A 26,614-nucleotide genomic window follows, 5' to 3' on the forward strand; every position below is an offset into this window, starting at 1 on the left:
GACAAAATAAGCAACTACCTGTAACACACACTGTTGAAACCTAACTACAGCAGAGTTTGATGTGATCTCTTGCAGAAGGTCTTAAGCGCTACAATTTCAGCATTATAATGATTCTGCCAAGAACACACAAGGATTTGTCACTTTAGTCAATGAGTAGTGACTCTGCAACAGCAAGCTGACCTCCTTCTTTAGAGATAAAGGATCTCCTAAACAAAATTTTATTTAGCCATGCAGCATTATATTCAGCAAAATCTTAAACTAAGGCTTTGAAGCAAATAGAAGGGAAGCCTGTGCGCTTATGTTCTGATTGTTTGCCCGAAGGCTGTATTCCAACCCTAGCCAATGCAGCTTTTTAAAGAAATAACATTTTAAAACACTTTAAACATTAGAAGAACAAAGTGAGCTTCCAGTATTTGTGCTGCACGGATCCAAGTTTTGCCACAAAACTCAAATCTTGCGTAAGAATCATGCTCTGAGAGCAACTTCAAAATCATGAGGTTTCAGAAAACCCTGGAACAAACATAACCTCATTTTCTGCAGCCAGACTGCTGAAGCCTGGCAGGTACAAAATACCTCATTAAAGAAATAACCAGCAAACATGTACACAGCAAAAGACTTGTTGCTTTCTGTGGCTTCTGTCAAAATCTCCTTCTGCTCTTCTCAATATGACCTTCAATTTTGTCACTGACAAAATTTATACATTCACATCATCATACCAGAATGTCATGCATGCCAGAAAGACAGGTTTGGGTTTTTTTTTAATCTGAAATTACTATAAAATTCCAATTGAAATGAATTTTATATTACAAAATGACCGACTGGGGTTTTAAGTTAGGTCTTTCGCTCAATAAATCTTTTCTAATTTGAAAAGAGATTTCTGCAGACTTTCCAGAGGGTTAATCAAATTTTACAGAACAATCACTGAAGCATTTAAAATAAAGAAATACAGAGCTGGATCCAATTCCTTGTCTTGTTTGCCAATAGATATCTTTAAGTGAACTCTGCAGTGCAAACTCTCCAAGTTTCTCATAAGTTAGCCAGCTAGACTGAAAGTGGCCCACTGTACAACAATATAGAAGTATGAATCAACTCAGACTGTGCATCTTCAACTAGATCTGCATTCATGCTTGTCTCATATGAAGTCTTATATTCACATCTCAGATTGGTTATGACCATTTTTAAGGTTATCATTTTTTTCAGCTTATCATAGAACATACCTGTCATTTCTGAGCACATGCATGGAGGCTCAGTTAAACAGCTCCCTTCTGTCTAGACACTGCTCTCATGACTTTCCATAATTCAAAAAAAAACTAGGATCTTCAGACCTTAATTTCAAGCTTTTAATTGGCTTTTGGCTTGGTCATACTGCATCAGAAGATGACTATGTATTTTGGTACGCATATATATATATAAAAAACATATATTGTACAGTTTAGTAGCATCACAAGATGACTATGTATTTTCTTGCAGTACAAAAGCCCAGTAATGTCATCAGTGACGACTGGCTAATCCCCATTTTCCCCATTAAGGAATGAATTGAAAATGTAATGGAACAAGAACTTCCATATGACAAAGCATCAATACCCACACATTGTAGCTACTGTCCTACAGAAGATGGCCAATAACTATTTACCTATCTGTGAGTAAGCAATTCAACCTAAGGAAGCTGAGTATTCTTTTGTGGTGGAAGCTTCCCTGGCAATTGCTAACCTTTTTCTTTATTGGTCTATGTTTCAGGATAAGGTCTTTGGGAAAATGAAAACTCTGGACCTTGGAGTAATTAACCAATAGCATGTATGTCCACTATAAAACCAATATTCAGTTATAATACAAAACCCAGTCAACAGTAAGCATCCATTAAAGTACGTCTACACTAGAGAAATGCAAAGTGATTCAGGAGATTCTGAAGATCTGCCAGATAATCAGTTCGAACAAGCTCACCAAAGAGCATTAAGTTGCACTAAGAAGTATAACCCCATAGATCTTGTCGGGGTGCAAAGTCAATCCTCAATTTCTCTGGCTTTTGATCCTGTCTCCTGCCAGCAGTTGGTTCCATAGCAAGTAAGCAGTCTGACTGAGAAAGTGGTTTGGTTTAGGCCGTAAGACACAACCAAGGTACTGAGAAAACGAATATACTTAAGAGTGTGTATAAAGAGGCAAAGATATTATAAGGCCACCCACAGAGTGAAAATGAAGCCATTTCAACAATAACTCATTTAAATGACTAGCAGTGACACCAACTGGATTTCAAGAAGAGACAAAGAAAATTTGCAGGCAGACAGTATCAGTTCCAGTGAGATCTTCTTAGAGGTGAGGCAAGTGAACCCCCCCCACCAAAGCAGCTTCTCAGGCCCACTAGCAAGACCATGCAGACTCCAGCTTTCCAAAGTAGCCATACTAACTCAACTTTTGGCAAAGAAACCAAATTTAAATTTTGTTCTGGAACATTTTGTGCTTTGCAATCTTTCCTTTATCCTTCCAAAAAAAAAAAAAAATCTAACTGAGAACCTATGCGAACTACTCAGTGTCTGTGATTACCTATTCCTCCTTTTTTAGAACATAATGCACCTCATGTTCCATCAGCAGCTAATTCATAGCCTCCTTCACAGGTTATTGCTTATTTCGTAACTCCAGGCAATGTCTGCAGTGAAGTATAATTCTATGCTATCAGAAAGAAAATACGATCATTCCTAATTGATCTGAAGTTGTTTTTCTTTGAAAATGTGTTTAAATATCCAGGTTGCCAGAATATCTTCCAGGAATGTGATTTTAAAGAAGACAGATTGTAACTGTTTTTCCTGGCTATACTACAGGAAACAACACCAAGATCTTATTTTAAGTTAGTGTACTTTTATATTTCTAAGCAAGAAATTAACTTCCACGAGAAAGAAATCGGTAAACAAAACCTCCCAAGCCCGTAACAGTGGTAATGCATCTCTACAGATCTTTCATCCAGAATTATCATAAAGGATAACGCAAGGACAGATTTGCATTTTGTTTATATCTCTGCACACTACATGCAAACAAATTGCACTCTGCAGTGGTTTAAAACCAGTACCAAAGGAAGTTTCTACCTGAAAGAGGAAAGATCACACTGTGACATTAGCACTTAAGCTCCGCATAAATACAGAGGAGATACGTAGAAGTCCAGAGGGTACAGCATTAGTCTAGAAACTGGGATACCTGGTTTCAGTCCCTACGTTGCTATAGTCTTCACGGGCCACCATGGGGAAATTGCTCACAGAGACAGGCACAGGATAATTATCTGCCATATGCTCACATCTTTCTATCAACAGATATTTTTCACAGTATTTGCAGGGCTGGAGTGTTAGAACAACTTCAAAGGCTTCAGTTTCTTAGCAGCCAGCACTTAAACATCCTACAGGCTGCAGCTTCAAATCAATCACTGTAAACCTACATGCCATCTACTTGTCATCTTATTTTCACAGGTTCTTCGAATCCCCCTCCCCCAAAGCACCACTGGAACAACTTTCTGGAGTGATCTGCTGAAAATGATCATTTTTGGGCACAAGCAAACATCAAAACTTAACATTTCATAAAAACAGTTCAAGTCAGGAGCGCTTCTGTCATGGCAAATACAACCGAAAACCTTACAGACCTTGTGTGCTCTACTAGCTCTTGTGTATAACAGATAAAAAGTTATTAAAGATATTAAAAAGATATTAAAAGAAGATATTAAAAGCTTTGCACAAAGCAAAGCTTGGGATAGTAAAAATTTACTTTATTTTTTTAAGTTTTAGTGAGGGGCTGTGAAAACTGGATGCAGAAATTACAGCACCTTATAAATGCTTACCTCTAATCTCAAATACCTGAAGGCCTTAAATTAGCATGAAAATGCACAGCAGGAAAACAACGCATTAAGAAATGAATTCTGCTTTTGGAAAGCACCTTACATTTTGTATAAGCTTATCTTCCCTCTTTTCTTCTACTGGACACACAGTGTGATTCTTGATTGATGATCCCATACTAAAAGCAACTCTAAAATAAACCCCAGCAAATCTGACACATGGAAGAAACTCCTCTGTCTTCACTCAGAATATCACTTTCTCTCCAGAAGAAGAGGCAAAAAGGAGCAAACTAAACTTCCAAAGGTTACTACAGATTACTCCTATGCCCTGCTGTAGGAGCAGTTAAGATAGAGCTGATCTTTGCTAAGGGTGCTCTGGAGATGCAGAAACTGTGAAGCTAAGCCCAGGAGAGCACTTTTAAGTTGTGCCCTCTTCCTGGAAAAAGTCTGCCTGTTTCTCCCACAGAGCTCTCTTACAGATTAATCAGACCCTTAAAAGCTACAACTGCCTACTGTCAAAGAGAGAGAGTACAATGCTATCTAATTAATCTCCTAAAGACTTGGCACGCAGAAGAATTTCTTGTCCTACTTTGCTAAGGGATTAGAGCAAGTTTTGCTCCTTTCCAGACCTCCCAGCACACCTCTCTTGGAAAGCAGATGGTACCTTTATCTGTTCCAAGAAGGAATTTCTTAATTCCCTCAGCACGTATAACTCCTCCGATAGGGAATCCAATGAACTAACCATTAGTTAATCCATGTGAGCACACAACATTTTTTCCCCCTTGGGAGTCGATTACCAGAGGCGTACATATTTAACTAGACACGGCAAGTAAAAGGAACAAAGCATGAAGACAAGATTCATTTCAACACAAGACATACGCATGCACATCTTCTATCTAAAGATTTACTCGTCATGCACTGATGGTAGTGTGAAGAGGCTCCAACTCTTCAGGCCCTTGGTGGACCAGAGAACAGACCACTGTCTCAATGTTAACACTTCACCTCAAGAGCCCCTTTTTAAACAGCAAGTCTTTCACTCTTATCATAATTTCACTCCAACATGACACCATCTGCCTGAAGAGTCTTTTGTTTGCTCAATCTTGCTGCTTCCTCGGGCAACCATCAGTGATAACAGAGAAAGTTGTGCTTCTCAGAGGAAAAACTGATGCCTATTGAATATAAGGGGAAGAGACCGTGAAGGAGACTAGGGCATTACTAGATCAACCTGACTCGCCACAAAAGAAAACCTTGCTGGAGAGAAAGACATTCACAGTGTTAATAATGGCAGTGTAATACACTGAGAAAATCTGAGCACGTTCTGCAGCTTCTTCCTAGCACTTCCTAAAACTATCCTCACAAAGCCTAGAAATCCCTTTCAGTGTTTCTACAGAAAAGGAATAACAGTTAATACACAGTGATCAAACTGGAATAGATGGCACTAGATTTAGGTGCCTTTAAAACAGGCAGTGGAACAGTTGCTATGCATAGCTCCTTCAATGAGAAGTGGTGAAAAGCCTCTAGAAGTGGGCAAAGTCTCTGAAAACTGGTAAAAAAGATAAGCCAAAAGAGGAGCTTTTGCTTTGTCTTCATCAACTGCAAGTTGCCCTTGTGAAAATACCGAGCAACATAAGCAACTGATGTTGGGAGGAAGCAAGTCACAGACCCAACAGTCATTGCCTACAAGAATAATTGCACATTCATTGACTTCAACTATCCCTTAAAGAATATTTGAGGGCATACTGTGTGTCCCCCCCCATTTATTATCTAACATAACTACACAGTTCACAACTTCAATTTTTCTCTTGTTCTGCTGCCGGGGGAGGGAGGACAGCATTCCACCTGCGTGAGGTGTGAGCAGGTAGAAGATCTGCTTAGCCTGGTGGCAAGACTTAAGGAGGAGGTCGAGACGCTGAGGACCATCAGGGAGTGTGAAAGGGAGATCGACTGGTGGAGTAACTCCCTGGAGTGCCGGTCGGAACGGTTCCAGGGAGATACCCCCCAAAAGGGGAAGGACCCCCTGCCTTCTCAGGCAGAGGGGGATGGCCCGAGACAGCCCCTGCCCTGTAGCTGTAGCGCAGAGGTAGGGGACCAAAAAGACGACGAGGGTTGGAAGCGAGTTCCGGTTCGACGTCGGGGGAAACCCTCCCCCCTTCCTGCCCTGCTTCCCCAGGTGTCCGTCCGTAATAGGTTCGAGGCCCTGGATCTTGAAGGAGAGGTAAGTGAGAATGTGGGGCAAGGCCAGCCCACAAGGCCACATAGGAAAAGGCGGTCGACTTTGCACCTCAGGACTGCCTCTGTTAAGAAAGAAAGAAGGGTCATTGTAGTAGGGGATTCCCTTCTGAGAGGAACAGAGGGCCCGATATGCAGAGTTGACCCTCATCATAGGGAAGTGTGTAGTCTGCCTGGAGCCCGGATCAGGGATATCACCAGGGCGCTCCCCAGCCTGGTGCACCCGACAGACTACTACCCGCTGCTGGTCTTCCAGACAGGTGGGGAGGAAGCTGCTTCCCGCAGTCTGAGGGGGATGAAGAAAGACTACAGGGCCTTGGGGAGGATGGTGAAAGAGTCTGGGGCTCAAGTGATCTTCTCTGCACTCCTTCCATCTTCCACTGATGATGTGGGAAGGAATGGGAAGATTCAGTTCATGAACGATTGGCTACGAGACTGGTGCTACAGGCAGGGCTTTGGATTCTTTGATAATGGCTGGTTTTATAGGGCACCAGTCTGGACAATGTCAAGTGAGAAAGGTTTGTCTCACAGAGGCAAAAGGATGCTGGGGCACGAATTAGCAGGGCTCATTTGGAGAGCTTTAAACTAGATTCGAAGGGGGATGGGGTTGTTGCTGGGCTTGCCCCAGTGGGGCAGCGCTCCAGAATTAATGAAGACTGGGAGGCCTCCTATAATCCTAGGGTGAAATCGGTGTGCTCAGCTCGCTCCCTGGAATGTCTGTACACCAATGCGCGCAGCATGGGAAATAAGCAGGAGGAGTTGGAAACCTGTGTTAAGTCAGGAGACTATGATCTGGTGGCAATTACAGAGACTTGGTGGGACAGCTCACATGACTGGAATATAGTCATGGAGGGCTATGTCCTTTTCAGGAAAGACAGGCCAGCCAGGAGGGGTGGTGGGGTCGCTCTTTATGTGCGGGAGGAACTACAATGCACCGAGTTCTGTCTGGGGACAGATGATGAGCGAGTTGAGAGTCTGTGGGTGAGAATTAAGGGGCAGGCTGGCAGGGGGGATACTGTTGTAGGTGTCTGTTACAGACCACCAGATCAGGGTGAGGAAGTTGACGAGGCCTTCTACAGGCAGCTGAGAGAGGCCTCACAGTCACAGGCCGTGGTCGTCGTGGGGGATTTTAACTTCCCTGATGTTTGCTGGAAGGACCACTCGGCAACCCAGCCGCAGTCCAGGAGGTTCCTCCAGTGTGTGGATGATAACTTCCTCCTGCAAATGGTGGATGAGCCGACCAGGAGAGGAGCGCTGCTGGATCTCATCCTCACTAACAAGGAGGGTCTGGTTGAAGCAGTAAGGGTAGAGGGCTGCCTTGGTTGCAGCGACCACGAGATGGTGAAGTTCAGGATCTTGTGTGGTAGGACTAGTAGAATACCAAGTAGAATTGCAACCCTGGACTTTAGCAGGGCAAACTTTGGCCTTTTCAAGCAATTGCTAGGGGAAATCCCGTGGGCAAGGCTGCTTGAAGGAAAAGGGGCCCAAGATAGTTGGTTGACATTCAAGGACTGCTTTTTCCGAGCTCAAGATCGGAGCATCCCGACACGTAGGAAGTCAAGGAAGAGGGCCAAGAGACCTGTGTGGCTAAATAGGGAATTGCTGGGTATGCTCAAGTGGAAGAGGAGAGTTTACAGGTCATGGAAGGAGGGGCTGGCCACTTGGGAGGAATATAAGGCTGCTGCTAGGGGATGTAGGAAGGCAGCTAGGAGGACTAAGGCTTCCTTAGAATTAAACCTGGCAAGAAGGGTCAAGGACAGCAAAAAGAGCTTTTTCAAGTACATGGCAGACAAAACTAACACCAGAGGCAATGTAGGCCCACTGATGAACGGGATGGGTGCCCTGGTGACAGAAGATACAGAGATGGCAGAGTTACTGAATGCCTTCTTTGTCTCTGTCTACTCTGCCGCAGGCAGTCCTGAAGAGCCCTGTACCCCTGAGACCTTAGATGAAGTCAGGTCGACGGAGCGACTTGCCTTAGTCGATGAGGAATGGGTTAGAGATCAGTTGAGCAATCTGGACATCCATAAATCCATGGGTCCAGATGGGATGCACCCGCGGGTGCTGAGGGAACTGGCGGAAGTCATTGCTAGACCACTCGCCATCATCTTTACCAAGTCCTGGGAAACGGGAGAGGTGCCTGAGGACTGGAGGAAGGCAAATGTCACTCCAGTCTTCAAAAAGGGCAAGAAGGAGGACCCGGGTAACTATAGACCGGTCAGCCTCACCTCCATCCCTGGGAAAGTGATGGAACACCTTGTCCTTGGTGCCATCTTAAAGTATATCAAGGATAAGAGGGTTATGAGGGGCAGTCAACATGGCTTCACCAAGGGGAAATCATGTTTGACCAATCTCTTAGCCTTCTATGAGGAAATAACACGGTGGATGGATGATGGCAGAGCGGTGGATGTGGTCTACCTTGACTTCAGCAAAGCCTTTGACACAGTCTCCCACAGCATCCTCACGGCTAAATTGAGGAAGTGTGGACTGGATGACCAGGTAGTGAGGTGGACTGCGAACTGGCTGAAGGAGAGAAGCCAGAGAGTTGTGGTCTATGGGGCTGAGTCTAGTTGGAGGCCTGTAACTAGTGGAGTGCCTCAAGGGTCAGTACTGGGACCAGTATTATTTAATATATTCATCAACGATTTAGATGAGGGAATTGAGTGTACTATCAGCAAGTTTGCTGATGACACTAAGCTGGGAGGAGTGGCTGACACGCCAGAAGGCTGTGCTGCCATCCAGCGAGACCTGGACAGGCTGGAGAGTTGGGCAGGGAATAACGGGATGAAATATAACAAGGGAAAGTGTAGAGTCCTGCATCTGGGCAGGAACAACCCCAGGTTCCAGTATATGTTGGGGAACGACCTGCTAGAGAGCAGTGTAGGGGAGAGGGACCTGGGGGTCCTAGTGGACGACAGGATGACCATGAGCCAACACTGTGCCCTTGTGGCTAAGAAGGCCAATGGCATCCTGGGATGCATTAGAAGGGCGGTGGTTAGTAGGTCGAGAGAGGTCCTTCTTCCCCTCTACTCTGCCCTGGTGAGACCCCATCTGGAATATTGTGTCCAGTTCTGGGCCCCTCAGTTCAAGAAGGACAGGGAGCTGCTGGAGAGAGTCCAGCGCAGGGCAACCAAGATGATTAAGGGAGTGGAGCATCTCCCTTATGAGGAAAGACTGAGGGAGCTGGGTCTTTATAGTTTAGAGAAGAGGAGACTGAGGGGTGACCTTATAAGTGTCTATAAATATATAAAGGGGGAGTGTCACGAGGATGGAGCCAGGCTCTACTCAGTGGCAAACAATGATAGGACAAGGAGTAACGGGTGCAAACTGGAACACAAGAGGTTCCACTTAAACTTGAGAAGGAACTTCTTCTCAGTGAGGGTGACGGAACACTGGAACAGGCTGCCCAGGGAGGTTGTGGAGTCTCCTTCCCTGGAGACATTCAAAGCCCGCCTGGACACATTCCTGTGTAACGTTATCTAGGTGTTCCTGCTCTGGCAGGGGGATTGGACTAGATGATCTTTTGAGGTCCCTTCCAATCTCCAGCATACTGTGATACTGTGATACTGTGATATTAACAGACTTCACTTACCCTTAAGGCAAGATACATTAGTATGAGGTACTAATACAGATTGACTATCTCTGATGGGGTATTATCACAGCCTACAGAGTAAGTGGTCTGGAGGACCTCCAAATGTTGAAATGGGCTTCCAGAGGAAATCTGAAAACATTTGGATTAAGTGCCATAGTGAAATGGCTTGCCTAGCACTCTTTAAGAGTTTGCACATAAACACAGTCAAAAACCCTGAAGAAGTGGAAGGAACACCAGGAAGATGGAAATAGAGTATCTAACTGGACGAGTAAATTAAATAAAGCACAAATTAAACAAAAAGGGGTTAAGGAAAAAAACCAAAACCAACTAAGTTTGAAATGCATTCAGATTTCAGTCATGCAAGGGTACCTTATGAAAAGCATAAGAATGTATATTGGCAAAGCTACCTAGAACACCTTTAGCTGTATAGAGAGTGTAAGTTCAGGCACAGCCTAAGCTTCAGCTTGTGCACCAGCTCACTGACAGCCTGCTCAGCTCTCCCTCACACGCAGAGTTAGAAGCAAGCTTGTCCCACCACTAGCCTTTCAGTCTCCAGGGGTCAGAGAAGAGCAAAGATGAGCCCACGATCCCTCCTGCCACACAAGAACTAATTAAGAGATGAGTGATGATTGTGCAAGTGCCCATATGGCAGCTCTCAGCTAAGACTAATACCTACGTATGTAAGTGCTCCTTCGTCACCTACCAGGTCTTCAGGATCTGCTACTCAATTTTACACTTAGAGGAGCATCTCAAGCTCAGTAGCAACTGTTGCCCACCTAAGAAATGAGTTAATTCACTGAGTAATCAAGATTAATTCAACATCAATTCAAGAGAGAATCCAGGAACTCATGAGGCCAGTACTCTGGGCTCAGGTATAAGCTAAACAGACATAGGCTTGAAAGAAATGTAAGCCTAAACATCTTTTTTAGCCTTTACAGTTAGATTTAAGCATCTGTTATTGTGGTCCAACCTTCTGGATCACCTAACACTGTGACCTTGAGAAAGATGGTCAGATTCAGGTGACAAATGAAAATAAACTCTTATGTTTTTTTTAAACTAATATACACCATGAATGGAAAGTCATTAAATGTTTTTTCCCCTTTTTTGCTAGTCTACAATCATTAATTCTCTCATCACATCCACATTAGTTAGTATGGCAGAAAAATATTTTCTCCCACTTTGCCATCCTTCAGTCAAACGATCCATACACATTCCTAATGTTCTCCTGAAACTAGTATTTCCTGGACTGAAATACTATATTTTAAGAGCTAATACTGTAGATTTTCCACATTTTAGGGAGGAATTGCATTATCAGAAAAGCTTGTGCCACAAAATGAAAGGAAATGTTTCCCCCCTGAGCCCTTCAGAGAACTAATGGAATTAATGTTCCATTCTATGCTAGCAAGATTAGAACAAGAAAGGTATTTTCAGGTATTTTCTTCCCTACAAAATTAAGCAAGCAATATCAAACTGTGGACTTTTTTCCCAATTTCTGGATTTGCTGGGTGAGAAGTCCAGACAAAATGCTGTGATCAACTAAAGCAGAACTACGGACCTCAGCATATTCTCTTCTGCTTACACTTTGAGACAGAAAGCCAAGTTTTGTAAACTGTGCTAGGAAATGCTGAAAGTTTGGAAAACAAAAGTAAGGTAAATATATACAACGATTTAGATGAAAAGAAAATCACAAAGTAATACAATGTAGCTAACTCCATCTCAGCCCTATAAATATAAACGTTTTGGACTAAGAGGATAAGTAAAAAGGGAAAGTTAGCAGAGAAATTCAGAAACTAAAACAAGGAGAAAAAGGAGTAATTTACCAATATAGAAAGGCCTTGAAGGAAGAGGAAATGGAAAGATGATAGGAAAACCTTGTTTTCTGTCATCATCTTGAATTCCTTCTACTGAACTGTACCACACAGACGATCCTAACCCTCCCTCTCAGCACCGTATGACTTCTCAAAAGGACCTCCTGGATTCTGGCCTCACACAGGTTATAGTCAAGCTGACCAGGCCACCCCAGGAGATGATTCCCAGCCAGAACCCTCTTTTGGGGGTTTTAAAGCAAGTACAAGCACAGCAAAAATAAAAGGCAGAAAACCTGTGCCTGGTTTGTGACAGCCCTTGTTAGCTGCATCAAGGAAGAAAAAACGAGGATTGCCTGGGAGAACTGCATGGAGCTCAGACATCAAACCCAGACCAAAATACACCCAAAATTAGATCCTTTCAGGTCTGGCTTAAAGAGCAATAACTCTACTGTTTGAAAACATGGACAAAACGTATACCATAAAAGCCAACAATATTGGCCAAAAGGTCCTCCTGTTGGGAAAGTTCCCGAGTTAAATTACTCTTCTGATGGTATAAAACGTGACTTTGTTAACACTGCTTATTCATACCATACAAACCTCAGCAACCATATGCATTTACCATGTATATGTGTACATATATGCACACATACATCCCCAATACATAAAAATGGGTAGGATCGATATAGAAGGACAGGAATAAACAGTTTTCAGAACTCACATTTGTTTTAGAAAATCAAACAGCAAATAGCACTGGATTATACATCACCAAAACACATCCTGACATAGAAAGCCAGGACATGACTAAAAAGTGAACACAAAAAATATGAACATAAAAAAGTTTAAAACAAGACAAAAAAAATCTAATAATATGCAGGATCAAATCCTGCATTCTGTTTCACTTAAATTCCCTAAGTTCAACTGAAAACAAAGTAATTTAAGGCTTTCAGTACAAGTGTAATAGGTTAGAGGTCCAAGAACAAAATCTGCTGCTGCCATCCCAAATGAAGCAAGCAGAAGTGACAGTAATGCCAAAATAATTTGAACTTACCCACACATTTCCCAGACAAAGAGAACCTGCTGCGTGACTTTAATGTCATATTCTGAAAACAATCATGCTCATTGCTCTTATGTGGGGCTTTCATACTAGAACACATAACACCTGCGTCTTTGTCAATAATACAACAGACAGAACAGAACAGTTCAAGTGGCATTAGCTAGCATAAGGGCTATTTGGGCTTTTTTGTAGTTACTGTGAGCATAGGAACAATTGATGCTGTTTAAACATCAGTCTCATCCACCTGATAGTAAATGAACAATAGTTATGGAATAGGGAGATATTTAAAGGATCTCTACGCTACTCATTAAAAGCTAAATCAGCAAGTTGAGAGTTGTAATGATTAAGATTCTGAACACAGCTATAGAAAGCAATACAGCCTTCATGACAGTCATCATATAGCCAAATGATAAATATGGAGTCTAATAACTACAAATACAAGAACTTAAAATAAACATTGTTTTACAGAAGATATAGAGCATGACAGCCAATTCACTCAATGCGCACAATTAGCTGAATCAACTCTACAGTGACTGAAATGTGCACTCAGTAACAGCAATTAGACAAAGGGAAACAATCCTCCCAATACTATGCACTGGCACGAGAACAGCAGTGGCCCATTCTCTGAAGTTCTGTGATGACAATGCCCTCCTCCCTCTCCCACACCAATGCATGTCACTAACACTAAGTACTCCCATATATACTATCCCACAAGGACCTCATTCAGCACTTACTAAGCTTCAGGAAATGCTAATGTCCTCTTGCCTCTGTGCTCAATGAGGTTAATGGAGCCTTTTTGATATCAATGGGTGGGCACTAGCTGGAGACCTGAAGTAGGATGCTAAGAAACCCAAATCCTTAAACTGACAGTTAGCTTGCGTGTACCACTATTGTCTCCTCTTTGCCAAACAGAATACATTTCAAAATCATTGGAAAACTGGGGTTAACATTTTGCATAAGCACTTCAGTTATTAACTGTCTCACATTAACAATCAACTAGGCTAACATAACAAACAATTCTTGTTACTCAAACTGGCGTCATTGTAATGAGCTCCAAATTAATCTCATCCGCACACAATCACTAATCTTGTTTTGTGCCAACTGAATTTTTAATCAGAACCGAGTGAATCATAGGTTGTTTTTAAAATCCATTTCTAATACTTGTTATCCAAAATGAATAAACACTAGAGCAGGGAAGAAGCTTTTTATTTACATTGAGAGAAGCTGATCTTATTTATGCATACTATACACAAGTATCAAATGCATGCGACAGTTGAGTACATCGTTAATGAAAATAAAAAAACAAGTCTGTTTCTAGCGTGAATAGCATCATCAACCTGAAGAATTTAGCCCTCTGACTGTAACAAACTGTATTATAAAAAAAAAAAACCAACCCAAAATATAAGGAACAGTTGCCCCTCTGTTAAGTTGTTCCTCGATGCCTACATCATTCTAGAATAAGATCAGAATGCGCACAATCAGACCCTGTGACCAGAGGAGCAAGTACTTCTGGTAAGGCATTTAAACAAGCATGTATTTTGCAGTGCTAAACTTGAGACTCAACGTGAGTTTCACACTGAAGTGACTTATAATCTTTGTGCAAGACACAGAAGCAAAACTGAGTTTCAATGAGCATTTTCAACTTGATTCTGTGATTGCAATACCAATTTAACAAAGCAGTTGATTAGCTCTGCTTATTAAAAAAGGAGCACTCAATGTATCACCCAGTGCGGAAACACTGGCCCAGCTATTTAGGAATTCTTCAGGAAAAAAAAAACACAAAACCAAACCATAGTATGAAGTCTTCACCTACAGCATCTACTTTTTAAAATGCAGTATATATGGAATCTTGTTTTAGCTGTCTGCCTATAAACTGCTTAACTGAATACCTGTTAGCATGCTTGGTGAAAACCTAACTCGAAGGTCTGCCCATGGCCATGGAAACTGAAGGAGTGACTAAAGCCATCTGCAGCACAGCCATTCAAATGTCTTCAGGGAACTCTACCAACAGCCTCTATTAAAGCCACGTAAGATTGAGGAATCTGGAGTACCTGGTTCTCATTTCAAGCTAAGCATAATACCTGACTCAAGCCATATAAGTGTGTGATGACTTCTGCTTGGAAAACAAGACATTCAGGCAGATGAGAGCAGTGCAGGAAGGCTCAACATCAGAATTCCCACAGATCCAGCTGTACATACTACTTACTTAAAGACTGCACTCATTTAATGCCATCTACATGCTTTTGTGCATGGTAGATTTTGTTTTGATTGCCAGGAACCATTGCATCAAAAGTATCGGAAGATTGCTCAAGATTAAGAGCACTAAATTGCGTTCAACATGCTAATCTATTTTTATTTATATTTAGTAGAAAGACATGGTAGTACATAAAAGAATCCTGTTAATATCTTAGAATTCAATTAAAATTATCTTCATTAAACAGCTCTGAGATTTGTGGAAAAAAGGGACTTATTCAAATATTTATCATAATTGTTAACATAACATTTTGAAGAAAAACTCTGCAAACCATGCTGAATGCTGAAAGGCAAATGCAAAAGCAAAAATACTCCATATAGACCACAGCTGCAAGGTAGAGATAATGCGCTCCGATAACATCAGGATGGACTGCAAAAGAATGACCAAGAACCTTATCAAAAAGGTTACATTTACATAGTGAATACTATAGTAAGATATAATGACCAAAAGAATGCTGTTGACTTGCAAATTTCCTTTTTGGTTTCTTTTTAATTAATTTTAAAATAGGCTGGTTCATATATCATCACCTATCAAGGAGCAAATGGCTCTTCAAGACACTATCCAACAAAGAGGATGGGAAGTCTGTTCTGTGCTTCGGCAGGGGAAAAACAACACTCCCAAAAGGAGCATCATTAATGAACAATGTAAGAAAGAGAGAAAGAAAACTAAAGTTTTTATCGTTGCTAATGACTTCCTTTCACATGAGAAATATGGCACCGTATCACTCTCAGCAAGCTTCTCCATCTGAATAGCATTTCTGCAAGATGCCCCAAATTGTCTTTATTTAATATCACAGTTTCTATTTGTTATTAATTTCAGTTTTTCAGTACATTACAAAGTGCTCCTCTTCCTTTAACATGAAGTGTAGGAAGCGGTTGCTAGAATGAATACTTGTTAGGAAGTTTTAAGACTGTGAAAAAAAAAACATAAAAAGGGGAGAATAGAAGAAGTAGTAAATAAAAGTGTAAAAATAATTCTAGGATTATCATATAAAGAAAAACCTTTCCTATAAATGACTAACACATAACTCTTCAGCAGCAGCCTGCCTCCTTCCCAAAAGAGCCTGCAAGCTTAACAGCACAGTGACTGCGCAAAGAAGACATTCACCTTTTAAAACTTCTGCTAGGCATGCTAAAAGTAATTATTAAAACTAATTATTTTAAGATTGTGTAGCGTCTTAATACAACTTACTGTGACGTGAATAAAGCTAACACCAAAAAAGAACACATCTGTCACATCACATGTGAAGGACGTCTTCAACTCCGTGGCCACTGCCTTGTGTTCATCCACCATGACACATGTACCCCAGCACTGAACAGTACAGCATGACAGCCTCTACCTTGCTTTGCGGAGCTCTGGAGTCATGCTCATAAAACACACGAGGCTGCAGGAGAGGACTGTGTAAAGAGCCTAGCAAGGCCCTGCACCAGGAGAAGTTCAGTTAAGGAACATTTCCCAGGTGCACGTTTGTGCCAGTGACTCCCATATACCCTTACAGGCACCCGACAAAATGAAATATTAAGTGTCCATTGATTTTTGGTCAATTTTCTAATAAACGCTGAAAGTACAGAGGAAGTGACCAAGCAGGAATTACAGTAGAGCTCTCTGGCAAAGGCATACTTTTCTGACACAGCCACTAAACTCTGCAACATAACTACAAGCACTGCAGACTTACTGGAAAAAGAAAACGTGCCCAAATCCTATTGACAAACGATACTGTCAACTCAGAAACAAGGCTTCAGATCTGCAAAGGCATCAGAATAGAACCCAAAGAGAGGGGGAGAGTAAAAGAGAAAAACACTTTGGGTTTCAAAATACCTTAATATGGCTTTAGCAACTTCTGAGAAGGAGAAGTATTTTAAAAGCATTAATAGCTTTTTATTAGACAAGGTTGGACAGGGCTTTGAGCAACCTGGTCCAGTGGAAGGTGCCTCTGCTCAAGGCAGGAAGGTTGGAACTGGATGAGCTTTAAGGCTCCTTCCAACCCAAATCATTCTGTGATTCTATGATTCTTCAAACCAGGCTTTACTACTTGAGGCTAATTTTGAATAGGCAACAAAATGCTTGGTTTCAGGTTGTATTCTTCTTTTCCACAGTAATAAGGCTGTGTAAAAATATTTTATTGCTAATTCCTGACCCTCCCACCTTTTAGAAGGGCATTTCTTTGTCTTGATAGTAACACTAACACATATGAGCAGCTACCTTTCTTTGATGCAGTGGTTCCAACAACATACAACCTGGCTCTATCCTTCCTCACAGGAAAACAGAAATCAGCATCCCTGCACACAATTATGGTACTTTCTAAATGCTTTTTAAAGACACAATTAATAATCCTTTCTGACAAGACAGACCTTTTAAGATGGTCAAATATTAAACAGACACATTCTTAAAGATACTCTGAATAGTTATTGTAAATGTCATCTTGATTAAAATACATATTAAAAAAACAACCCACATTTATGAATTCAACTTTAAATCACATTAGAAGACAAAGTGTTTATACTCGCATAACAATGAGAACAAAGGTGGGTTTTTCTCTTTATTCTGCATTGTTAGAAAATTCCTACTGCTGAAGCTATTTTAAAAAGCCAAGTCTCCTTGCACAGTATAAGGCTCTCAAACAGTGAAGTACTTACATGCAAGGCAGAAGGATCAGGCAAAAATTCAGCATCCTCTCCAAAGATAAAATCTGGTGGCAGGTCAGGATAGTGAGCATTGAAAATTATATCCCCTGAAAAGTAATAAATGAATACATTGTTTGCATTTTTATGTATCTGCTTATAAATACATAAAATATTGTACATATGATACACATTTTCATATAAAATTTGATAGCTACATTAAATATATTTCATGTATATGTCCATATATTTTACAAAACTTCACAGGCAAGATAAGCATCAGATGTTTTGGGGGATGAAGTCAAATTCCTGAGGCACAGCTTCTTCCTCCTCTGCAAGCAATGAAACATGAAATACATTATTGCTTCATATCTCAAATGGCAATTCAAACACTACTGAGGGTTGCCTCAAACCATCAACTTAGAAAAGTAATCTTGTTTTCAAGAAGTGCCACATTTAGATTGCTGTGCTTGGCATATTAACTTAAAGTCAAATGCAAACTACTAAGATTGGAATTTTCAAAATACTGAAGCTTTCAAAACTTAGTAGCACTTACTCCTTAGTCTCCTTGCCACCCCCAACTCTTAGAAGGAAGAACATGCAGTTCAATAGGAACCATTCCAACTATCCAAATTCAGGCCAAGAGAAATGCAGTATTATGCATCTAAATGGAAAGACTAAAATTAACTAAAACCGTAAAACTTCATCACAGCTTGGCACTGAGTTCTCATCTTGCCAGTGTCACAAGATATGCAGTTAATTACTGAGGTGACAGTGCAATGAAATTTGGGCTGTGTTATTTCACTAGTAAACATACTTCAGAGTTCATATAGGTTGAGGTGGTCATCTGCATGTGAGGTCTTTAAAAAAACCCAGCCATAATCACTCTTTCTTCTTTATGAAGATATGACAACATAACTCCGAGCTTTTACATAAAGCATATTTGTGATGTAGCAAGCATTAGAAGAAAGAAGTCAGTGCCTACACAAGACATTCAAGGTGACAATTTTAATTGCTAATATTTTGTAAACTTATCCTGGCTCTTGCTGGAAGCAAGGATGCTGTAAAGATTAATTTGCAGAGGATAAGGGCTCACCACCAAGAAGCCAACAGCCAGGCTGCAGTAGGTATGCTCTACAGTATTACTCTAAATCATAAACTCGCTGATCACAGGACTCAGTAGAACACAGTGTAGGTTTATCCTGTCCACACTCCTTCCTTTCACAACTGTCAGGAGCACATATAAGTATGGGACACGGCAAATAACAGAAGTCTGCCAGTTAAAATACCCAACACAGTCAACGAAATCAATCTTTCATTTCATTTCAAAGAAGAACAAAACAGGCACCAACACCTGCATAAACTTGCAATAAGAAAGGCACCTTATTAAGAGAAAATAATTACTAGAGTGCCCAAACCTTAATACAGCAACAAAATTCAGAAAGTTGACATTTATTAGGCTGGATAGTTCCTATGCCACCATAACTCAATCCTTTTCTTCATATTTACTATAATTAAAAAGTTGTGTATCGCTTCTTGCAACAACCTCACCAATTTCTACATCCACAGCAGGCAACTCTTGAGGTTATGTGTTGAAGGAGATGGCACCTTTATACAGTCTTTGACTGATCTTTGCTTAGATAAAGGTGTGTTAGGAATAACTCAGAACACAGCACAATGAAAAAGACTTCGGTAACCCTGTGCTACTCGGAAGGAAAGAACTGTATCTGTGGTCTTACCATATTCTTATGTGATGCTAAGTAACTCATTTAACACACAGTTTTCGTATTGCAGTTGCTAGTTGCATGCTTTTCATTCTCTGCATTCCTGTTTTAACAGAGCTGATGAAACAGTGCACACAGCTACAGCTCTGCTCACCAGGAGCTGCACTCCAACTACACAGACACTACAAAAGACTGCCCAGAGTAAAAAAAGGCTCAAAATAATTGCATATTTTTCATGTTATAACTCCATATTTGATTAGCGAGAATCTGTTATAGAACCTTAGATCATGAGGTGGCTCCAAGACTCTTCTAAGAGTATTCAAGTCTGCAAGCTCCACAGTAACAGGTGAACTTCAGCAAAACTGCGACAGTAGGTGCGATGTGAAAGTTCAAGCAGGTACAAACTTGTTTCCTCCCAGTGTTTTCGGTTCTACAGCATGAACTGAATTCACAGCAGCCCCCAGCACATCATCCCATGCACGGGTGCAGTATGACAGTAAACTGAAATTGGCATTATTAGTTTAAAATGCTAAGGGGTAAACTTTCACAACTTGAGGTTTAGGTCAGCTGCCTATCTATGCAGTGATTCCTGCCGTGGAACCAGGATCAATACCTAAGGACAGGACCCTCTCTTACCACTCAGGTGTGATGCATGGTCATGCTGAAGTTAGGCACATCACGATTGCAGCTGGTCAAGCCAATCTACTACCTCTCTTACATGCCCATAGTTGTTCTTTATTACTTTCTGTCACACTCCTTCTCCTACCAAGTGGTATATCATTCCTTATTCACAGTGAATGACTAACTACACAGGTATTTTGGTTTGAGAAGTTTTCACCATCTACTGCCATCACAGAGGTACTCACTACAAGGATCAGAATCCAGAGTCAAAATTAACATTGTGATATTTTATTTTCTGTTACTGTTACTTATAATTGCTGTCATTGCTTCTACCAGCCTAGGATAAACATGCCTCAAATCCAAACTCCCAAGTCCCTTTAGTAAAAGTAATTTTGAAACCCATGTGTATCTCAAGATTATTTTTCCCTATAGTCATCTTCCAAAACACTACACAGTACATGGCTGAAGGGTTCTCCAGGTTTCAAAATAAGCAAAACTATTATTTCAGTGCCTGTTGATCATAAAATAACAAAACACTAGCGCTGAGACATACTCAAAACATTTTACAACCCCATGGAACCAATCAAATCATGCTGTTGTCCTTATTTTCTAAGTAAACCAGAAACACAACACCCTCTTCCTACAGTACCACAGGTTTTTATCCAAATGTAAACCCTAATTTATTCTGCTACAATCAAACCTCACACAGGCTGGGTGACATTAAAGACAAAAAAGATCACAACCAAATGGCATTTCCACTTCAATGTAAACAGTTAGAAAAAAGCTGTGCTTTCTATCATCAGTGGTTTTCATTCTGGCAGTTAAATACTGCAACTTACTACTGAAGATGTAACCTTAGAACATTTTTTTCCACTGACTTAAAAAAGGAAAAATGCATCCCCTTGGTCAAATCTTATTCTAGTAAGTCTCGCTTATGCCATGAATCCAAAAGCGTTCAGCTAGTTGGTAAAGGAAAGAAAAAAAACCTTTTTCTGAGCCATGTTAGACATTCACCCACTTGATCCCCGGCCTCTCTATCTTTTCTGTTCCATGCTCTCCTCTTCTACATAGTTTCTCCCATGTCTTGCTTATTTTACCATACTAGGCCAGAAAAAGCAACACCTCTGACTCTCAGAAGCTTGGGTACTAAGGAATGAGTTTGCTCTATTCACAACCACAAGCATGAGATATTTTCATAAGTTATATATTCTCCACAAAAATACACCATTCAAAATCAGACTAAAGAAAGGGAAACAATCCTAAATCTGAATTTTATTCTTGTTAAATACCACAAAGCAGAGAAATTAAAACTGCAGTTAACAGTTTGCTTGGCAGGAGTACGACACATAAATTGAAAAAAGCTTCTCTGCCGTCAAATACAACGTATTTAACCAAAAACAATGGCCAAGGCAACAAGCAAATCTGGTTTTGCTTCAGATTAATGTTAACACTAGCCTCCGCATTGTGCTTACAAAATACAAGGTGGTCAATATTTTGAATCACAAGCTACCAGTTTGTCCTGACCCAGTAGAAAAACACATTTTTTTCTTTTTACCTTTTTTTTAGCAATTTACAGTTACAAATCTAGTTGAATAACTGCACAGTTTACCAGTGGTTTACCTTCCTTCAATATAACTGTGCTGTGATGAAACCATACAGATTTTCAACCAATAAAGCCACTGGCAAAAATGTTGTGCTTAAAGAGTCTGAGAATGGTTACCATTTTAATTTCAAAAGCAAAACCAGCAAAACCCCCTGCATTCTCTCCCCTTCTCACCTAAATGAAACAAATACCCTTTTCTCTTGTATCTCCAACCCATGAGTATGCAGATCCTCATGTTTCAACTGTTATTCCCTTGACAGTGGTGTTCTCAGGGCTACTGACCATGACCATCCCACTGTTAGAACAAAGGAAGCAAAACCTTCATACTTATATCATATTTCTCTCATTTCTATAGATACACTAGCCAATAATTACTTCAGTGGAATTACAATTCCAATTAAATACTACTACAGAATTTGAAATTACTTTAATAAAGTTAAAGCCATGGGCTCAAAGATAAATTTAGAAGAAAAGGGATGTATGGTAGATCTTTCTTTTTTCATTATCCAAAAATATTACTTTCTCTTCCTTTTATCTCCTCAGGCAAACAACATTATATTTTGAAATATTTTACTTTACAGAATTTCAAAAAAAAAGATAATATGCTCCCAATGGTCAAAAAAAAAATCATATTTAAATCTATAATTTCTTTAAAACACATGCACACACTGTTCTTCTCTCATCTATCAAAATGCATAAGCAATTCTAACAAAGTAGTAAGGATTAACTTAAAGCAAGACAGGTGTAACTCTCACACAGAGATATTTCTTAAATTCTTATAGTTGCTTTCCACTGGCCTCTCCTATATACAGTTCTTCCTCTCTTGATAACTTCCCTTTTGAGATATTCTTCTTTTTGTTAACCATACCATATATTTGGTATTGTTGAAAGATGGGGTTAACATCCCTGAAGGCAGCAAAATTAGGAAACAATGTACCAGTTAACTTCCTCTACTTTTGAGAGCATAATATTCTTCAGCTTTTACTGACGCAAGAATGTCTAGGTCAGCACTAAGTATGGAGAATAAACAGACAGTAAGTAGAACCATATTATTCATCTATGCAGAATGTTAACGTATCTCTTCTAATAGCCACACAAGTTGTAGACAAAACCCACTGATCAATCCCCTCTATAAAATAATTCTTACCTAAACCAGCCACTGTTAACTGTCTTTACAGGTACAAAAATAACCAGTTATTCACTACAATCTGCAACCAAGATAACAAGTCAGTGTAGTCAGCAGTAGGACAGGATTTAAATGAACTAAATGCAGACCTGCTGACTTGTCACTGGATCCCACTATAAAGATTTTTGGTCTAGAGGCTTGAAGTCAAATTCAGTAATAGACTATCTATAGAGCCCATTATTAATTGGCTGGCAAGAAAGATACAGTTCCTGGAATGACAGCACAACTTTGGTAAATACAAAATTACTACTGGGAGAAGATGCAGGAGTAATTCCATTTTTGCTGGGGTGTTGCTGTCCATCACGGGAATAAAGGCAGATGAAATTCTGTACAGTGCATTATGAGCTATATTCTTAGACCACTTAGGCAGCAAAACTGTGATTTCCTCCTCTAAGACCTGTAACTAAAATGAGTAAGACAGGAAAAAATAGAAATCAGAAGCAAAAAAGGAAAATCCAAGCTTTAAACGAGACAAAGGAAATGTTCTTTGAGATCAAGGAAATCAAAGTGGTGCCAGTAGAACCCAGAGCTGTAATCCTCTCACAGAAAAAACAGTGAAAAATCAGACAGAAGATTCAAATACTAGAGTTCAAGAGGCCACAGAGAACAGTAGCATTGCAAGGGCAACACATTGTTTAATCACTGTGAAATTCCAGATGACAGCACTGAAAGACAGAGAGAGAGGGAGGGAGGCATCAGTGCCTGAAAAAGAAAATCTGAAGAGCATAGGCAAAAAAAAAAAATACACAAAAACAAAATACTACCAAGAATCAACCTCTCTTATCAGCAAGAAGCAGTGAAAGCTTGAGTGACAAAGGAAAACCAAAAATCAACAGATTCCAGGGTTCACTGGGAGAAAATTGCCATGACCAAGGAACTGATTCTTAATGGTATATTTTAATTATTGATATTATTCAATAAAGCCCATTACAGCTTAGAACTCTGCTTAGCCTGACAGTTTCCACTGTGACATCTGCTTTGATGGTTTAGCAAGGAAAACCAAAATACCTGCAAGAGTTACAAAACACTTCACCTGAAAATACACAAGTACTTCTCCAGAAAGAATACCAAACTTTACTCAGCAGATACTGCTGTCCAGTTAGCAATAAAGGACAGCTCTGCATGCCACTTTAAGTAGGCTTTATCCTTGGAACACAGATTCAACCTCTTCCTGGATATTACAGACAGTCTTCTTGGAGTCAAACATTACAAGCTTTGAAAAATGCAAATATAAAGGAAAGCACTAAGTTTAACAAAACAGCATTAAGTGCTGGATGAACTGATAAAACAATGTCTGCCTCAGATTTTAACTGACAGTCAAGGAAGTGTAGACTCAAGTTTTCTAACCATTCTGGCCATGAAAACACAAAACTTATGGTATCACAAACTAATTTATCATAGAATAGTTTGGGTTGGAAAGGACCTTAAGATCATTCAGTTCCAACCCCTCTTCCATGGGCAGGGACACCTCACACCAAACCATGGCACCCAAGGCTCTGTCCAACCTGGCCTTCAACACCACCAGGGATGAAGCATTGACAACTTCCTTGGGCAACCCATTCCAGTGCCTCACCACCCTTACAGAAAAGAATTTCCTCCTTATATCCAATCTAAACTCCCCCTATTTAAGTTTTAACCTGTTACCCCTTGTCCTGTCACTACAGTCCCTAATGAAGACTCCCTCCTCAGCATCCTTATAAGCCCCCTGACAACACACATTGACATAGCTTTTTCTCCAGCATAAAATTGTGGTTATCTCCAAGGTCTCCAAGCTTCCTAGGTGGAGCTGAATAACATTCCAGCAGCTTGAAATACATGCAAGAGTAAGGTGAAACATGGCATCTGAAAAAAAAACCACCCTGATTAGGTAACTAGCTGGATCTCCAGAAACACATTAGTTATGAACAAGCCATTGTTAACTCACAAGATGTTTACAAGATCTTACCAAAGCTAATAAGACAATTGTTTTACACTATAGGTAGTCAGCCACTGCCTTGTCTGCAAGTACTTTCTCCTTTTTCAAGGAACAGTGAATTTTCTGGTCTTTCAGAAACGAGGACTGTGACTATGCAATTATACTTCCCTAAAGTAGCAAACCAACAGTTTTCGACACACTAGGATTCATATTAGGGTATTTGTGCAGTGGCAGCGGTTATGATTGATGATATGCAAAGATCTGATCTGTTGCAAAGAGGATGTAACACAAACCACAAAGGAACTACACACTTGAGCCTGTATTTGGTACCACATAATAAAGACCGTACATTGGTGATCTTGAGCATTTTCAGCCAACCTTTTTATTCTGGCAGATTTCGCAACTTTCTTTTGCAGAAATATTCTGCCTTTGAAAGATAACATATCTAGCAACAGCCTACAACAAAGTATCTACAAATCTCTGGTTGCACACCATGGCCGTCTTCCCTTGCCAACATTACAGATCTAAACACAAAATTATTCAAGCTTTCTTGAATCTGCCCACATCACTATTTATTCCACATGCTGTGAGACTGAACGATTCACAGCATTTCCAAACATGTAATGCTGAAATGTGGAGTATTATTATTACTTGATATTATTAGGTACCTCTGAAAAGATACACTTGTTTACATCACTTTCAATTGATCACCTTAAAATACATAGCATGGTTAGAATGCGTGGTATGGGTTTTGCAAAGATGGAGAAGAGCAGTAGCATTATAGTTGTTTCCTTTAATTGCTTATGTGATGTACAAAATAAAAGAACTGGGGAGGGGGTGTAAGCAGCTGATTTCTCAATATTTAAATTCAAGGCATAGTCCATAATCGTATTTCTAGGTATTCTAACTGGCCTACAGTCATTTAGTATGTTATTATAGTCTGTATTCCTATGTCCTTGCATACAGGCATTTTAATCTACTAATTTTCCTTTATGAATCTGGAACAATTATAGCACCTACTTAAAAACCAGTAAAGATGTAAAGCTCTCAGAATGTACTAGTAAGGCCCTGTATGGTGATAAATAAGAGAGTTACTACAGTCCCATAGAAAATAAAATACTACTCTCTAAAGCAGTATCATCCAATGAAGCCTCTTTTCACCAAATCTTGATTGTTGTCATCAAACAAGTCTCATGCAGAATCTACCACACACTGCAGGACACATGAAGACTCAACAGGTTGAGTCTGCTACACAGTATCACATTTTTTTTTAAACAGAAGTTTAAATAAAGACAAAATCTACCCAGTAGGGTTGTTGGCTTCATATAAATAAGGCCGTTACTTACTGAATATTCTGCATAAATGCACAGCTATATCCTTTTCTTCTTTGAATAATTGCTAGCTAGGACTTAATATTTCATTTTTATCTCTTGGGAATGATTAGTAAAGCCTCTTGAGCCATAATTTCATACTTTTAGAATAGATAAAATAGTCACAGTAGACTGATACACGAGCCTAGCTCCCCTCTCAAACACACGAGCAAACTTCTAGACCACCTACTGGGAAAGTCAACTTTCTTTGTAAGTGCCAAATGGAAGATTTAAAGTACTTCTAGTGATAAGAAGTTTAATTGTGTTGATTTCTATTCATAAAGAAGGGCTTTTAGCACACTACATAATGACAAGAAAAACTACTACAGAAGGAATACAACTTATTTAAATGCCTTGGAGAGCTCCAGCATATGTATGATGCAGTCTAAGTGGATTCTATCAAAGCAGCGTTTGCAGTGTTTACCATTTCTGTTCACACTGAGTACATGCGCCTCCAGACAGCATTATTTTCCACAGACTCCACAAGGTAGCTGAGCTTGGACAGCATCTCTAGAGACTGCCTAGTCCAATCCCTCAGCCCAGAGCAGCGTCACCAAGAACAGACTGATAAGGACCACATCCAGTTGCTTTTTGAGTATTTCCAAGAATGGAGAAATACAAGCTACACGAGCTCCGAATACACTGTATTCCACTTACTGACCACCCTCGCAAAATGAGGGGGGGGTTATTATATTTAAATAGAATTTTCTGCATTTCAATTTGTGACCATTTCCCTACAGTGACCACCACTGCGAAGAGCCTGGCTCCATCTTCTCCATTTCCCCCCATCAGGTATTTATACACACTGAAAAGATCTGCCCTGAGCCTT

At 40.2% G+C, this 26,614-nt stretch overlaps 1 protein-coding gene across 3 annotated transcripts in view; it reads right to left on the reverse strand.

The window, feature by feature from the left end:
* BABAM2 (BRISC and BRCA1 A complex member 2) overlaps positions 1-26,614 on the reverse strand; it is a 168,304-nt gene that overhangs the window by 121,389 nt on the left and 20,301 nt on the right. For all 3 annotated transcript variants that reach the window (XM_062637037.1, XM_062637039.1, XM_062637038.1), the window contains one exon: positions 17,382-17,476. In XM_062637037.1, coding sequence (XP_062493021.1) covers positions 17,382-17,476 — 95 coding nt within the window. The remainder of the gene's footprint in view (positions 1-17,381; positions 17,477-26,614) is intronic.

This window comes from Pezoporus occidentalis, unplaced genomic scaffold (assembly GCF_034315485.1).
Source record: "Pezoporus occidentalis ecotype Australia unplaced genomic scaffold, CSIRO_AGI_Poc_V1 ctg50, whole genome shotgun sequence".
NCBI lineage: Eukaryota > Metazoa > Chordata > Aves > Psittaciformes > Psittacidae > Pezoporus > Pezoporus occidentalis.